This window comes from Phasianus colchicus, chromosome 1 (genome assembly GCF_987193195.1).
Source record: "Phasianus colchicus chromosome 1, bPhaCol1.hap1.1, whole genome shotgun sequence".
Lineage (NCBI taxonomy): Eukaryota > Metazoa > Chordata > Aves > Galliformes > Phasianidae > Phasianus > Phasianus colchicus.
The window spans coordinates 181264678-181278346 of NC_143436.1; the positions used below are offsets into that span (position 1 = coordinate 181264678).

The 13669-nt window shown below is 38.3% G+C and overlaps 1 protein-coding gene across 2 annotated transcripts in view; it reads right to left on the minus strand.

The window, feature by feature from the left end:
- The window catches only part of DDX10 (DEAD-box helicase 10), a 165346-nt gene that overhangs the window by 120582 nt on the left and 31095 nt on the right, over window positions 1-13669 (minus strand). For both annotated transcript variants that reach the window (XM_031606202.2, XM_090133885.1), the window contains exons 11-12: window positions 9072-9159; window positions 3909-3997 (exon numbers count right to left, since the gene is read on the minus strand). In XM_031606202.2, coding sequence (XP_031462062.2) covers window positions 3909-3997; window positions 9072-9159 — 177 coding nt within the window. The remainder of the gene's footprint in view (window positions 1-3908; window positions 3998-9071; window positions 9160-13669) is intronic.

The following is a 13669-nucleotide window of genomic DNA, read 5'->3' on the forward strand; positions in this document are numbered from 1 at the left end:
CCAGATGTACTAAAAGATCTTCATATATAAATGAGCTTTTCTTTCCAGTCCTTTTTGAAACACAAGACAGTTGTAAATAATCTGTCATCATTTCTGCAGAACACCAATTCTTACGCAAATTAGCTTTGCATTCTGATATGAAGTTACAGCACTTAATAAACACAAACATACCACATCAGTAAACTTGTTCAGAATTAAAGGAACGCATAAAAGCACAACACAGTGATTTCTTCGACAGTAAAACAGATTCAGGAAATGACTTAAAATAGTCTGAAAAAAGTAAAAACTCCAGAATCTCAAAAGAAAATACACGCATTATTTGTTTAAAGCTTTTAAAATGTTTTCAGAAGACAGAATGTACAAAGCACTTGAAAATAAGAGAAATCAAATCAATTGAAGTGACACAAATCTGAGTTAACAGCCTTTCCAGGTGGCTTGATTAATAACCAAAATAAACAGAAAAATTGCTTTTGCTGTGTTCTTTGATTAGCAAGCTTCAAGTCTACGCTAAGGAGATAAAATGCAAGACATTTAACTAATAAAAAGAGGCACCAAGATCATCAAGAGTTTCTGGGCCAGAATCAGAGATGATGCCACAAAGAAGCTGTCACGGACTGATGTCCTACAGCCCAAGCCCTGAGAAAAACAAAGTATGTTCTTCTCTGCTGAATTCTGCACCTGGGACAACCCTGGATATACGTATGGACTGGTGGACGCAGTGCTCAGGCAGCCCAAAGGGCCAAGCAGACCCTGGGGTACCCCAACCCCAGCAGAGCCAGGCAGGGGGAGGGGCTGTGCCCTCTGCTGTGCAGCTTCATCTCCAGCACATCTCTGTCACTGGCAGAACCAGAAAGCTCAGATGCTCACAGAAGTAGCCATAGAAAGCTTAGAAAGGGAAGGCTGGATCTCACAGGCTGTTGAGAGAGAGCAATGTGAAAAACGCCCAAACTCCACAGATCACTAGAGAGGATCTTGGTAACAGCGTGGGGAATACTATGTCTGCTTACAGGTGTACAAAATTGCAACCAACTGGGAAAAAGTAATTAAGGCCAGGCCACTAATTTCAAAGGAGACCAGTGTTTAAGAAAAGATGCACAACGGCAGCAAAAAGGAAGGCTAAGCAGTGCCCAAGGGCTGAGATGTGCAAACCCATAACTGGCACTGCCTGCAGAACACTGGGCAGCTCTGTGCTTGCTGACAGCAGCCAGAACAAAAACAAACCAAACCCTCTGTCCTGACCACATCGTAAGGATCAAGGCTATAGCTGCAGTGGAGTGGCTATTTCTCTGGTCAGTGACAGGACAGAAAGGTTTAGAGAGATGGACTGTGCATTCTAGTATCACCCACTTCAGGTCTGACAGCACCTGCTGTTCTGTAACTCATTTATAAGCAACAATGGTATATTTAGTTGGGTACAAAGTTGTGTGCATTAGATATGTCCCAAACAAGTGGGCTTCAGCCTGCTTTCTTTATTCTCTGTGTATCAGTGAAGAGATCAACAGAAAAATATGCTGCATTCCTCCAGGAAATCAGAAGGAAAACAGGAAATCACTTCCTTAGCAGCTCCTTAGAGCAGTGACTAACCTAAATCCAGCAGACTTGCCTGTTAAGATACTCCCCCAGATTGAAATGTGCTAGGGCTAGATAGCTTCAGAAGAAAAAATAAATATTCCCCCACCTCCTTTTTACCTTGATTGCTAACCAGGAGGCCAGAGTGACTTATTAATCCTTCTCTCTTACTTGTTTACCTTTGCTTACATTTTCAACACTGGTTTTTGCAATGAAAACACAAATTCTCTTTTATGTAGTGTGGAGGTTCTCCTTCACAAAACCTGAAGGCTGGCTCTGGTCACAGGCCTGATTAAGTCTTCCTCCAGCAAATTATTCTTGATAACAATTTGTAATGAAAAGATATTGGATACAACACTAACATATCATAGCTCAAAGGTCACAATATCTCTGGAATACTTATGTAGCAGGGGTGAAATCAGGGGTCACCTCCACTGGTGCAGAGTTGGAGGAGCGGGGCATGCAGGCTCTTGTTCATAGCTGGCAAAAATGCATAGCTAATGGTGGTGGCTATGCTGAAAAATCGTGTCTTGTAGCTGTGAATCTGCTCTATCAGACAGTGTTATTGTGCTCTTTGTGTCTGTTACAGCTTCCATGGAAATAAATTGGAGGCATCACTTCCAGAGTTATCTACCTATATGCATACCTAAACGCAGAGATGCATAAAAAAGACCACTGCTTTTCTGCAGACTCTGCCAGCAGCACTGAAAACAATCTCAGTGCACAGACAAGCCAGGTAAAAGAGCAACCGAGGCCTGACAAACTGAAATGCAAACCTGAGTGCAGCATGTTTTTTCTGCTGGATTTTTAGCTGAGTAACATCTATCAGGCTAGCAGCAAGTCTCTGAAGAAAGGCTGAAATACTTTTGAGGAGATTCAGTGTTCTATGGCACGTGCAGTAGATGGAAAGGCAGAGGGCTGCAGGGTGTATGTAGGCAAGCCTTACGATCTGGAAAGAGGGAAAGAAGAGATCCAACAGAAACTGGAGCAGAATTTCAAAATTATCTCTTAAATGTGTTATCTTCAGACTTCTTGATTATGCTTCCATATAGTTCACATAATCTGTTCCACTCCACCCAAAAGCTGCCCAGTTATTTCCATTTTATCACAGCAATGGCGTATTAGTAACTTGGCTGAGTTGAGATTAGAGTTGTCTTTCATGAAAGGTCAAATCCTGGCTCAGATGACCAATAAGAATTGTAGACTATTCTGTCTACATAAATATCTGATACTAAATGCTGAAATTCAGAAAGAGGTACTGAGATTCCTAGAATTCATCACTACCACTATCTGTTAGTAGGCTTGTTAAAACACTGGTTAAGTTTTCGTGGTCAGCCCTTTCAGTCCTCATCTTCTGTCATTCAGCACAGCAAGACCCACAATTCAGTTTTAAAGATGCTGACCAGCCACACAGTTGAAGGGGCAGGCAAAGGATGTAATGAAATTGCTGAAATTTTTCCTAGTTGTCTTAAAAATTTCCTAGTCCATAAAGCATATTTTATAACAGGTTTATTACCTTAAAAAAAACCAGAACCATGTTAATTGAAGCATAGCACAGTAAGACCAGGTGTTCAACAGTCGAGTAATTTGTCACATTTTAGTTCATTATGCCATGTACTAACAAGTTTGAAGACTTAGGTCTTCTCTGTATATAATTCCAGAGACACATAAAATCAATTTATTATGCATCTTTGATCACCCTCCTATTCCCTTCTGACTACCCCATGTCCCCTGAGATTGTTTCAAAGCTTCACATTTTAAAACAACCTCAGATGGTTGTCATCTTTAATGTCAAACTGTCAAAATTAATTTCCCTCCCATAAGAAAATGTGGAATATATGCACAAAAGCTTCTATAGTAAAATACACACTATTCAGACCAGTGAAGAAGTGCTTCATCTTTACCAAGCTCTCAGTATCTTCTGAAATGTAATTCACATCCAGGGAACAATGTTTTATTTTGGCTTTCACATCCAAAACTGGACTACAAAATATCTCAATTTCTCATTAAATAATAACCAGCATGTGGCTACGTGGTTGGAGGGTGCACCTGAACAAGAATTATTTGTTCTTTATCCTTTTACTCAACAAAGTTCTGTCTTTTATTGTATCTTCTGCTGTACGATTCATCTCTCTTTGTAGAGGTACACTGTTTTTACACATCATTCCTACTTAAAACTTCTTTTAAAACAGGAAAGAGCACTGCATAAACATGGAAATATGAATACAAGAAACTTTCCAATTTTACGTGTTAACAGTTAAACAAGCTTTTTAAAGCTATAATACACACTGAGGCTTCTTTTTATACTTTTCACTTTCCATATTTTCTGCCATACTTACAGGGCATATTCTGCTAGAGGCAATTTGAAAACATCAAATACTTCCTTGTTCTTCATTAAGTAAACTGAACGCAAGTAGGATACAAAACACTGAAAAGAAAATAAAAGTACTTTTTAAAAAGAAGCTTTTCATTCAATTACCGACAACAAAATTACCATTATATCATTGCTCTAAACAGAAATAGAATTTCATTCTAAATGGATTTCAGACTGAAGTTCTTTTGCTTCATATCCATCAGTCAAAATTTACTGGCGCTACTGAAGTGATACAACTTCAAATATTCAAATATTTCATTAAAGCACACGAATAGGCTGAATTTGCCAGCAGTCTGCCCTTTTATTTTCATTAGAAAGCAAATACAGCAACTTAGACAAAAAAGAAACATTGCTGACTTTTTTTTTTCTCTGTTCCTGAATTTCTAAATGATGTTCCTCCATTCTGACAACTGAATCACATGGAAACACAAAGAGACTTAGGTACTATCAGTCTGAAGGGCCTCAGCTGTAGCCGCTGGCTAACAAAGCAATTCAACTCAATGTAGCTGTCTTTCACTACAGCCTAGGATAATTCATATCACCTTGCCTTTGCCACCAGCTAATCATACACTTGCAGTCGATGAACACAGCTCAACTGGTCAGCATAAATTCACTACAAGACATTTACTAATACGAGCCCAAGCTTGACATTGCAATAAATCCATTATGCTCACCAGGAAAACTGGAAACATCATGTAATAGGACAATTTAATCTTGTGCTGTATTTTTCCCTCCGCCTTTTTCTAAAGGACAGATTCCTGCTCTTCTTTTAGCATTCACCTTTCTTTTATGTAGCATATTTCTGCTTACCATTTCTTGAAATTAGCACTTCTGTCACTGCTGATAGCTCTATTTACACCTTTATTCCTATTCCAATTGTAATAAAATAATACAAAATTGCATTGTAGAATTTCACCACTCTTTCCCGCAGCAAAAGCAGGTGATGTTCTGATAAGTTAACATTCATTCATCAGTAAATTGTATCATTGGTTCCAAAGTAGCAGTTGGTTGTTAAATTAGCCATCTACTGCTTTCCTTACGCACTAGCAGAATTTTGAGCTGGCCTGCTGTGGTTTGGTACGTACTACTACAATTATTTTTTTTTCTTTTAAACCAGCAAGCACTAGAACCAACAGCTAATTAAACCAGCACACAGTTTTATTCAAGTACACTACAAACACACCCCTGTGTGTAGGTTCTGCTACCCACACTCTTGTCAGAGAAAACTTTTGTCTTGGTAATTCAAGTGGAATTTTAAAAGTTTCTACTTCTTGTTAACCTGAGACAGAGGACAGAAACAAAGTCTGAAGCACCAAACTTTTATGGGTATTCTTGAAATGCTCCAAAGAAAAACTTTCCAGACGTGAGAACTATGAGACTGTAGATTAAGCAGTCACAATGTCATACTTCTTTCTTCGGTCAGCTGAAACAAGAACTTCTGTCAAGAGCTAAGAGAGGTGCTTTTCAAGCTGTCCTACACTTGGTTAGAGAAGCTTTCTTTTACTTGTCTGCTTTTTCAAATGCTGAGGTTTTCAGGTAGCTTCATAGCCTGATCATCTCTCAATTAATTCTTGGGCTGGAAGATTTTATCAGACCCCATCTCAGCTACTATCAATAGTAAGGTATAAAATAAAATACTTGTTTTCTCACATTAAATTGTTAAACATTTACCAAGATAACTAAAAACCTACAGAAAGAGATGTAAAAGTTGGCAGATCTCATTAATCTACTGCACTAGACTTGCTGTCTAGCAAGTGACAGCAAAAAGAAATGACAGTCTTTTCTTTCTCTGCGGTGACAGATGGGAAAAATTATGTTAAACAAAAACTACCTTTTCTGTGAATCTGAAAGTTGCAATATCTCCAGATTGTAAGGTCTATGTGGGTCACTGCACCCACAGAGCAGAAATCTCATTGTGCCTTTTGGGTAACTTACTTTACTAGTATTTCTTTGATACACACAGCCCAGAAATTAACAAATTATCAATAAGGGGTGGAATGAACGCATCTTTTGTGTATGTATCAAACCTCTGTAAGGGAATACTTAGATTAGATGTTAATAAAAATTTTTCATTCAGAGTGCAATGAGGCGGTAGCAGAGAGCTGCGGGTGCCCCATCCCTGGTGGCCTTAAAGGCCAGGTTGGATGGGACCCTGAGAAGCCTCAGCTGGTGGGGGACAGCCCTGCCTGTGGCTGGGGGGATGAAACTGGGTGGGCTTTAAGGTCACTTTGTGCCTAAAGCATTCCATGATTCTATCACAAGTAAGAATGAACCAAACAAATGCATTATGTTGTAATGTTTATCAGCTATCAGGGTTCAGCCCTTTGATACTCAAAACAATTTTTTTCAGCTTTCTCACAGACTGGATTCAGGTTTGTATTGCTCTACGTTCAAAGAAATTAGCATCTCGTTCAGATAATAGGCTTCAAAAATAATTCAGTAGTGATATAGAAAGCACAGAATTGCTCAGGCTGGGAAAGACCTTAAAGATCATCGAGTCCAACCACAACCTAACCGTACTACCCTAACTCCAACAATCCCCTGCTAAATCATGTCCCTGAGCTCCACATCCAAACAGTTTTTAAACACATCGAGGGATAGTGATGACTCAAGCCTTCCACTGACCTCACTTGCTATTTCACACACTCTGAACACTTCCAATAAGAGATATGCTCTACCCCAAAGCCTTAATCCAAAATAGAAAGGTTATACACACATAATATATATATAATGTGTGTGTGTGTGTATATATATATATAACCTTATATCTGTTGTGTGTGTGTGTATAACAGAAGAGAAATTTTACTTTATTCTACTTAATTTCAAGAAGAATTAAGTACAGAAAAAGCAAATGGCTTCTTCAAAACTGTGGCAATTTAATCCAAATTCTGATTTGACTTCAGTGCCTTCACTTCAAGTTCTAAAACACTGCTCATTCTTCTGGATTTCAATCAATTCTTCTAAGATTTGGTCACATCTCCGCATCCAGACTGGAGAGCTGACGGAAGATGAATTTTGTCAGTATGAGCTTTATTCCTTCTATCATTTTATGTTATCCACTGCTTTTTCTACTGTTTTGATCTAACTTTTGTGATGGTTTGTCAGTTTTTGTTTTTTACTGTAGCCAAATGTTACAAAAATACTACCACATGAATTAAATCATACCCTCGTGGATAACATTAATGCTGAGCATCAGCAACATCACAGCTGTATCACAGGAGTAGCTAAAAAAATGGTTCTGACTAGCAGAACTACTAGAAGAAGAAAACACATTAAGTACTGTGCTGTATTAATCTGCCACATTTGTAGTTTTATTTTATTAACGTGTTTCTTGGATAACTGTTTTAAACAGGAAAAAAAGATCAATTTATGTGATATTTTGACAGAATTCAAAGTAACAGAACTTGACTGGAATCTCAAACTGTAATTGATTATGTTGCCAGAGCACCCAGCAAGTCCCTCCGGGAGAGATGGAGAACTCAGTGGACAGACATCACTCTGCTGTCCACATCTCCTCCTACACGAAAACATTCAAGTTAGCAGAAAAATATACTTTTGAACTCTTTCTCAAAACTAGGTGATCTAACACCAAAATTAAAAGAATGGCAGAAGGTGGCATGAGTCCATGAGAACTATAGATGCTGCAAAGGACACCACTCTGATTCACCCTGTCTCATTCCAACCAACAGCACACAAACCACGAAATGGACTGCAAAACTCCTTAAAGCAATTAGTAACCAAGAACTTAATTCTATCCCTTTTAAGTACGCTTCCCAAACAGGCTTTTTGCTTTTGGCCTCCAAAACGCAGGGCACAATGACTTAGATCTCATGCCCCCAACACAGTAAAATACATCCTACCTGAATTTCTGTGCACAGCTACACCACTGCACTGCTGTCTCATCTACTCTGGTACTCCAGGGGAATTTATTTCTTATAAACGTCAAGAACCTAGCAGCTTCCAACAGACAGGCACAAGACCCATTTTTTGACAAACCAACATTTCAGTTAAGAATCTGAGGTCAAGATTTCAGCTGCATTATCACTACTGTTTTATTCACATTAATATGTATGAATTCTGGAGGACATTGTAGACTGTTTGAACACTCAAATCTTATTAAGGAGGAACACCTATGACAAACCACTTGTCCATATTTTAAGATTCTCAAAAACTGAACATATACACAGTCTGCCTGCAAGGTGACACTGCACTAACAGCCATAAATGAAAAACTGCAACAAAAAATGCTTACAATGGTAATGAAATTACAATTTACAATTTTCAAAATTAGTCAAAGATCTTATTTGCAACCTTGACAGACAGCCCATGTTTGATTTTGTTCTTGTGCTACTTTGCACAATCTCTCATTATTTTCTGTTGTTCAATTCAGAAAGATCTTTCTCTTCTGTTTAAGAGATCTTAAAAAAAAAAGCCAGAAACAGAAAGACTTGCTAGCATTTTCATTCCAAGAAAGACAATGTTGGCTTCCCTCTATTCTCAACCTCCTTCAGTCAGCTGCTCCACCACTTTTGATGTAAATGTGTGTAACTACAACTTCCCGTGGCAGCTGCCGATGATCATAATTTGTCAGCAGTGCACTTGGCCTGAGCAATATGAGGAAGCTTACACTGACATTCCACAAGCTGCAACCTTGCCTTTACAGTCTGAAATATTGCAACTTGCTTTCCACAGAAAGACTACAACTCCTGATCACAATCCCATTCTCATTTTACTCTATTGCTCAGGTTCAGTAGAATCATTTCATGTGTCATCTGTTCCCATGCTGGTTCAGATAAATGAATGGTTTCCAACACTAATCCAGAATCTCTGCTTTTCTTTGGATAGCACTTGTTTCCTCAGACTTCGGCATTTCCAAATTTCTGATCATTTGGCCTTTGGTAATGCTCTTTAAATGTCACCTATATGTACAACAAAGTGACCTGAAAGATTTTATTATGTACCACCACTTGCTAAAACATGATTATTCTTTCTACTGATGTCATGTTGTAAAGTATGAGAAAAATGTAGCAGTTCCAAACACTGCTGCTAGGTCACTCCTGCAGGTCAATTATTCTAACAGCAGTTCTATTTAACTAGCATGCCTCAAGAAGCTGCAGATGATTACTTACTCTTTGAGCTTTCTCTTTTAATTCCTGATCTTGAGCCAAGAAAGCTTGCATCCTCTTTTGGATGTCTGTAATCTTCTCAGGATTAATTCTATTAAAAAAAAAAAAATTTGCTTTAGCAATTACAACAAATAAGCACCTATTAAGTTCTCAAGAGTATCTTCATGTTTTCTGCAACGCTTTAATATGCACAGACCTATCACCACTCTGAAAAGTTTACAGTGGAACCATATTAAGAATGAAGCAGACACTCTTTAGATGAATAATACAGAAGAAAGAAACAGGAGCTTAGACTTTTTATTCAGCTACAGTTTTTGGTGAAGGACATGAAACATTCTCCAAAGCCAAAATCATCATTAAAATACTTCTGGAATTTATAAAAATGCTGAGGAAAGAAAAAAAAAAAAGTCCAATGAATCATAGGACTACTTTACACTGAGATAATAACGTTCCTAAGGAAATTCTCAGCACTTTTGAAAGCTTAAAAAAAGATCCATCGCCTTGGGAATAGTGAAATTAACTTCTCTGTTACAGGCAAATGAGCAAAAACAAAAGATGTTCAGATTAAACAGATTTAAGACCTCCTCAAGATATCAATCAGGAGAATAGAGAACAGCTACTATATTACAGAAAATGACATTAGAGCTGGTAAGGAGTTACACAAGTCTTCTCACAAACTCAGGACTTTTTATATTTATTCGACTGATATTTTTCCTATTCCAGGGTTATTTGCCCAGATGTCTACTTGCCTTCTTCCAAGTTGTGACCTGCTAGTACCACTTTAGCATATCATACAAGCTACCAGACATGGGATTTAACATCCTCAAGCAGATGTTAAAAAAGGTGCTCTATCACAGTCATCATATTTCTTACAATGAACCTTGCTGCTGTGTGCAACATCATCCCATGCTGTACAGCAACACGCAGCTTTTACTTAAGGAAACCAAGCAAAAAAAGAAGGTTTGTTCACATATGTCAGTCTACAAAACATGACTGTGATTAATATATTAGGCAAGAAATATCTTACAGTAATTTCTTTGTTAACATAAACTATTATGACTGTGAAAACGTGAAAAAAAAAAAGCCATTAAATATTGGGCTGGAAGTGCTACCAAGTAACAATTTAAGACAACAAAGCTTTATTCCTTCATTATTTATATTTCCTATGTCTCTCAGAAACAGACAGCAGAAAACTGCAGTGGACATAAGAACTGTTTGGCTGCAGTTTCTATTAAAGACCCAATAGTGAAAACCCAGTTGAAGATGCAAAAGCTCACTCTGAACATGTAAAAATGCAAGACAGAAATCAAGAGGCATGAAAAACTCAACAAGACACAAAGTGACCAACGAGTCCTTGAAATGCAAATAAAATACAAATGAATGAAATACAAATAAAATACCAAACACAGAAAAAGTAAACAGAGATTGTTCTATCAAACAAGAATGAGAAGGTAACAGTGAAAACATTCGTGATCCTAACAAAGGAAAAATGGTAGAAGAGCAAAATAAAAGCAGTGGCTTAAGTGATACTGAATTACATTAGAAGGTACAGGTGCAAAATACACCACCTCCAGGCAGACAAAATACAGGAAGAATAAAAAAGCTAACTAGATGAAATCAAGAGGTTCACAATGATCTGAAGCTCAAAAGGAAAGATTCAAGTGAATGCAAGTATAAAAACCAGCACAAGTTCCCTGGGATAAAGAAATGCAAGCATAAAATGAGGTATAATGAAGAAGAGAGCACAAGAATAATCAACAATAAACCTTAAAATTAACACTTAATAATCCCAGAAACACACTGACTTATTGGTAAGTTACAGGAAGATTACTAAGAGATGACATACACTTAAATTTTTCCCCTCCTGGTCTTCACTTAAAGCTGCAGGTGCCATCACACAGCCACCAGCAGTTACAGTGCAGCCCAAGCTTATGCCAGAACCAGAAATCATGGGTTTACAGGCACTCAGATAAACTCACAGAGTCAAAAGAAGCTTGGCAATAGCAAGAAGGAGCAGTTAGGGACACAGTAACGTCTATTCTAGACAGCTCACTGAGAGATAAAAGATCCACGAGACGGGGCAGGTAAACATAGTGCTCATCTTCAAAGGTGGCCAAAAAAGAAGTTAGAGCAGTGCTTTTGCTGCACTTGATACTGAAAAATCGATTTGTAAGCACCTAAAGAAAACAAGCAAACACATAATAACCAACACAGCTTAGAAGCAAAACATGACTAATCAATTTGATTATCCTTCATACTCTAACTGGCTTTAAGAATATGAAAGAAGTAGCAAATGTCCTCTCTTGATGTTGGCAGAACATCCAGCAATCTCACATTCTCAGAAGCAAGGGAAACACTGTCTGCATTATGGGCATCCAACCTTTTGGTCTGCCTGGGTCACAACGAGTGAAAAGGAACTGTCTTGGGCCGCATAGAAATTAATAGTTAATGTATATAAATAAAACATTTTTAATTAAAACACTATTAAAAAAAAGAGATCAACAAGAAAATAAAACTAGTGGGATATTTAATCTTGCTTTTGTGAGACTAATGCATCAATGCCTGGTTTGATGGAAGCGGCTGCAGTTCTGAGTGTGTCCTCACAGCCACAAAATGCTGACATGCACAAGGTGTGACTGTGAAGTGAGGGATAGCTCGCTCTGGTGAGAGAGGGCTCATAGAAGCCCCCTAAAGGGACATGATCAAATATTTGAGTTGAGTATCTGATTGCAACTCTGTGCGTTCCATCTGAAAATTCACAGGTAATGTATTCATGTCAACTGAAAATGGGGTTAGAAATACAATAAAAAAACAAAAAAATTGATTTTTTTTTTCAACCTTTATCAAAACGGGAAGTGCAGTAGCATATTTTTTACTGTTCACAGGGCTGTGTTTAGCCAGTGTACCACAATGCATGCAATTATCTGCCATAGCTTAAGTTAGCATTGCTCTGTGCCCTCTCCGTGCCCCGTTTTCAGCCCCCAGTGCCAATCACACGCCAGCATTCAGCTGCTGCTGAGCAATGGGTGTGTGCCCATGGCCAGGCCGGGCTCCACAGTGAGAAGAGCAGCACCACGACAGCTGAGGACGACTGCAGGATGGGCTGGGCCATGATGCATGCAGCACACACACTGGACGTGTCTGAGCTGCACAAAATATGAAAGTAAGGCAAAACCAGCTGTGGAGCTGCTATGGCTATGACTGACACAATGCTGAAATCAAAATGCAGAGCAAGATCCAGTTCCCACCTGGCCTGCTGCTACTCATCATTTTCAACAATGATTTGTCGATGATAAGAGTATGATCCATTACTTTCAGGATACAATATGGCATTGGGCCTTCAGGCACAAAGGACAATAATATCAGGCAGGCTATAATGATTTTTTGAATGCACACTGATTTTTGTTTAAGTTAAAAGGTAATATATTGTAGTGTAAATCTAAGCAAAGTTAAAAAAAGTGCACATTGCCCCAAGCACATTCTGCAGTTATGCATTTGTTAATGAATGAGTCAATTTGCAATCCTGAATATTTAAAAAAAAAAAAACCTCATAACTCTGGATGTTCTTCTCTCCAGCACTGCATCAAGAGAATCAACCACTGCTGTCTTTGTCTTATGGTGGGATTCCAAAAATACAAAAGCTACTCAGCGGATTTTGGTTTTAATGAGTTTGTGTGTTATTTCCTTCCAAACAAATAAAACTCCTTACAATAATTATAGGCATGTAACTACATGGGGAGACAAACCCAATAAATCCAAACACTTAAATTATGATGTATGAACTTGCCTGAGCAGTTAAGAATCAGCGAGCTAGAATCCACTACCAAAAGAATAGGAGAGGAATTTATGACGCTGTCTGTCATTTTAACTAGGTTGTTTTTATTTTCTCTTACTCTGTGTATGTAGTCAATTTTTAATTAAAAAGTAATATAACTTTCTAGAACTGCCGTTTTGCCCAGCAGCTGCATAAATGGCCAAATGCCCACTCCTGACTGTGTCATGATATACACATGATTTCGGCTAGTTCCATCTCACGACCATATCTGACAGCACTCTATGAGTTTTCTGGTCAACACTCATTTTGTTTTCCTCTTCTTTCCTTCATTTTTAACATCAGGATACAAGCACTGCTCTAAGTAGATACTCTGTCTTCTCCATCTTCCCCAAAGTGCAATTTAAGCAAAACAATTAAATCACCACCAAAAACACCATGCTGCCAAATGATTCCCTAAAAAAGATGCTTTCCCTTTACCACTCGCTGGGTTAGAAGCACTCTGCTTTAGATACAGCTGTGCACAGCTTTACTGATGAACATGCTGTCAGCACAGACACTACACCACAGGCCTCAGCAGATTCTCACCCACAGAAACATCTGCACTTTCCTTCTTTCAATGCAACTTCTGTCTAGAAAATCTGTATTGATTTACTCTTAAAAAAATATACAAAATTATTCTTTCAAACATGTAACATACATATTTAAAAGCAACACACCTTTGAAACTCAAGCAACCTGGTGTAGAGAGAGGAGTCCATGCCTACAGCACGGGGTTGGAACTAGATGATCTTAAAGGTCCTTTCCAACCCAAACCATTCTATGAAACT